General features: G+C 46.4%; 1 protein-coding gene across 1 annotated transcript; it reads left to right on the forward strand.

Annotated features, from left to right (window-relative positions):
• The first annotated feature begins 1,768 nt into the window (after positions 1-1,768).
• Positions 1,769-3,485, forward strand: LOC110391213 (olfactory receptor 4S2-like). The gene has a single exon (XM_021383015.1). The coding sequence runs from the start codon at positions 2,112-2,114 to the stop codon at positions 3,090-3,092; it is 981 nt and encodes a 326-aa protein (XP_021238690.1). The 5' UTR covers positions 1,769-2,111; the 3' UTR covers positions 3,093-3,485.
• The last annotated feature ends 220 nt before the right edge of the window (positions 3,486-3,705 follow it).

Consider the following 3,705-nt stretch of genomic DNA (forward strand, 5'->3'; position numbering starts at 1 on the left):
CCTTGCCTTGCCTTGCCTTGCCTTGCCTTGCCTTGCCTTGCCTTGCCTTGCCTTGCCTTGCCTTGCCTTGCCTTGCTCTTGCCCTGCCCTTCCCCTGCCCTTCTCCCTTCCTTTTTTTTCCCACTTTTTCCTCTACCCCTTTCTCCCTTTCTGTTCTTCCCCTTTTTCTCCTTCCCTTTCCCTTTCCCTTTCCTTCTTTCCTTTCCCCTTGAACTGAGGTGAAAATAAAAAAAAACAATTTTCACAACAATTATTAACTCTCTCTGTCATCTTTCACCAGAGCCATGCATGTGCAGGGCTAGTTCTGCAGCCCTGCTTAGATCACTTGGGTTTTGTTCTTTTGTTGTCCATGAACCACGTAAGGTTTTAGTGAAAAATATGCACAATAAGGAGAAAGTAAATATTTTTAATCCTTTCTGAAACATTAGCAGTTCCATATTGTATTTATTTCATTTTGCAGGTGGTTGAATTATATCATACACCTGTGAAGTCCCTGAAAAGATTCTTGAAGTGGTAAGACATAACTTTTGGGAATCCTCTACTGAGTTTGTCATATCTGCCATCCTCCTCGGGTCAGCAGAAATAAGCAGGCATTTCCATCGTGAATTAGACACCTTCCTCCCTAGGCTGTGGGTTTGAGGGTAATTACGGGTTTTCAACCATTTTGGTGTTTCCTAGGGATGCTTGATTGGGTTTCTTTGGCTCCCACAAGAGTTTCTGATTCTGCTGTAATGTTAAAGTCGTGCTACAGAGTTGGAGTTCACTGAATCATTCCACGTCGTTCCCTACTCAGGATCACCTGCATGCTCAGGGAGAACGGATTGTGGTTTCATTGGTCAAGACGTGTAACGGTGATTTTGAGCACCAGTTGACTTAGGAATGTCAGCAAACTAGAATGTATCTGACATAGGTGATAATTTACCTCTAAGAGTGCCTATTTCTGGGTAAATTCTGTGAAGAGTTTACATCTACTGGTTTCTAGGACTGAGGGAGCTCTGATGCTCTGAGCTGGAAATACTAATGGCTTTTTCAAGATGTAGTTTACCTCTTTACTACCAGGGGGCAGTGGTTGGAACCAACTGAAGCAAAGGATTCTCACTTTCTGGAATGAGGAACTGCAGAGATTTACAGATGCCTATGAATAAGAAGTTCAGCCACAAAACAAATAATAGAGTGGCATTAGTGAAAGCTCTGGGTGACTACCAGGGTATGACAAAGATTATTCTCTGAAGTTGGCTTTACCTGGTGATGGTCATTTAGTTGAACCCCTCCTGGTCAGTAGAAAAAGCAGCAGTTCTGTAAAGGACTCCAGTTTAGCCACTCTGCCTTTACAGAGGGATCTGTCCTGACCGCCTTCTAGATGAGCTGCATTAGGCAGACGTGAACTTGCAATAATGCCCTCCAGAGTGCATCAGGAATCAGCAGGAGGTGAAACGCATGCAGTGCTGGGACAGATGATTCCAAATGACCCTTTCATTCTTCCTTCCTCACAAGGTAGCACGGCAGCAAGGCAAATACTGAGATTTTGAGCAAGATAAATACAGAAGTCGTACGTGACTAAAGAAATTTTTTGCTGTTCTCTCCATGACAGATGACTTCCCCAGAACTCATTTTTTCAGCCCATGACATTGCATTTTTTTTTCCAAAATGTGTATATATAAGAGAGATTTTTTCCCCTCTGTGCAGTTTCTTTTCCCCTCTAAACAACAATTCAAGTATCATTTATACTTGCAAAATAAATCAGTATTCCAAGAGATATTTCCAGGACCTCCTGAGGGCACCCTTCTTACAAGGGTTGTAATCATAACCTTGGTCCATAATGGGGGAAGAAGTCCTGCCCTGCACCCTCGTTGTGCCTCACACTGTCCTTCCCTTAGCACAACAGCCGTAGACTCACAGATCCTTCACAGTCCCAAAGGACCAGGATGGAGGAGCACAGTGGCAACCATGGCTAGTGTTTCACTCGAGGAGAAAGAAAGATCCAGGGGAAAAACATAGGGAAAGCAATCATTTTGTAGGGTTAACAGTAATCCTGTGTGTTTCCTCATCTCTGGTACAGAATTCGTTATTAACAATGATGATGATGACGAACCACGTGTCCTTGCTTTTCCATGTGCACAGGCTGTGTGTTGTGCATGGCTGCCCAACTGACCAAGGATGGGAATGCAAGCGTTGTGAAGGAGTTCATTCTCATCGGCCTCTCTGAGAATCGAGGTGTGCAGGAGGTGTACTTTGTGACGTTCCTTTGCTTCTATACGATTAACGTGGTGGGAAATCTGCTCATTATTGTCACCGTCATTAGCAGCCAACATCTGAACTCCCCCATGTATTTCTTCCTCTGCTACTTGTCCTTTGTAGACATCTGTTACTCCTCCGTCACAGCTCCCAAAATGATTGCCGACTTCCTTGTCGAAAACAAAACCATCTCCTTTGCGGGCTGCATAGCACAGCTCTTTGGGGCCCATTTCTTTGGCTGCACGGAGATGTTCATCCTCACAGCGATGGCCTACGACCGCTACACGGCCATCTGCAGACCTCTGCACTACACCGCGCTCATGACCAGGCGCGTGTGCGGCCGCATGGTGGTGGGCTCGTGGGTGGGAGGCTGCGTGCACTCCGTCGTGCAGACTCTTCTGACCGCTCGGCTCCCCTTCTGTGGCCCCAACAAAGTTGACCACTACTTCTGCGATGTCCACCCCCTGCTACGACTGGCCTGTGCTGACACCTACGCCGTCGGCGTCATCGTCATCGCCAACAGCGGGATGATAACTCTGAGCTCTTTCTTCATCCTGGTGGTGTCTTATGTGGTGATCTTGGTTTCCTTGAGAAGTCACACGTCCAAAGGACGGCGCAAGGCTCTCTCCACCTGTGGGTCCCACATCACAGTGGTGGTTCTGTTCTTCGGGCCGTGCACGTTCACCTACATACGCCCACCCAGTGATCTCTCGAGGGAGAAGATCGTGGCACTGTTTTACACCATCATCACCCCCATGCTGAACCCCCTCATCTACACACTGAGGAATAAAGAGGTAAAGAGTGCCATGAGAAAACTGTGGGGCAGAAGAGTAGGAAGTGAAAAGGGAAAGGTATAGAACCGTGGCCAGTTTTTCCAAAGGATCTCTCATACGATGTATTTGGTCAGCGTTGCCACAAAAATGCCTTTGGAATAAAATCTTGTTGTTCGCTCATGTTGAAGATTCATCTTTTGATTTGCAGGACATGGTAAACTCTGTGACAAGTTGGCACTTCCTTTCTGTTCTCTTGACAATGAGCACAGGCCCCCAGCAGGGCTCCCAGCCACTACCTGAAACACCAGCAAATAGATAAATGCTATCAAAAATACTGGATGTGCTGTAGGATCTCAACGAGTTCTCAATTAAAGCTCTGACACAAGGTGTCAGCTGGGTCATTTTCTGAGGCAGGTGATGGGAATGAAGGCTTTTTCCTTTCCTCTGCAGTGCATCAAGTCTTTTCTGCAGTACCTCATGTAGCACTGATGCCGTCCTTCCCACCACTGCCTCTTCCCTTTGGCTCTAGCTCGGATTCTTTATCTTAATTATGGACTAACACAGAGTCACAGATGCAGTGAAAGACATTTTGCTGACTGTAGAAAATGAAGTGACCGCCAAGGAAAGCATTGGAGACACAATTTAATGTGGCAGTGGTTTGGAAACCATTCCCACAGACGAGGTGATTCCTACCCAC

This window comes from Numida meleagris, unplaced genomic scaffold (genome assembly GCF_002078875.1).
Source record: "Numida meleagris isolate 19003 breed g44 Domestic line unplaced genomic scaffold, NumMel1.0 unplaced_Scaffold324, whole genome shotgun sequence".
Taxonomy (NCBI): Eukaryota; Metazoa; Chordata; class Aves; order Galliformes; family Numididae; genus Numida; species Numida meleagris.

Bases quoted from the DNA above. Each gene is read 5' to 3' on its own strand.
- LOC110391213 (XM_021383015.1), top strand. From the start codon at position 2,112: ATGTGCACAGGCTGTGTGTTGTGCATGGCTGCCCAACTGACCAAGGAT.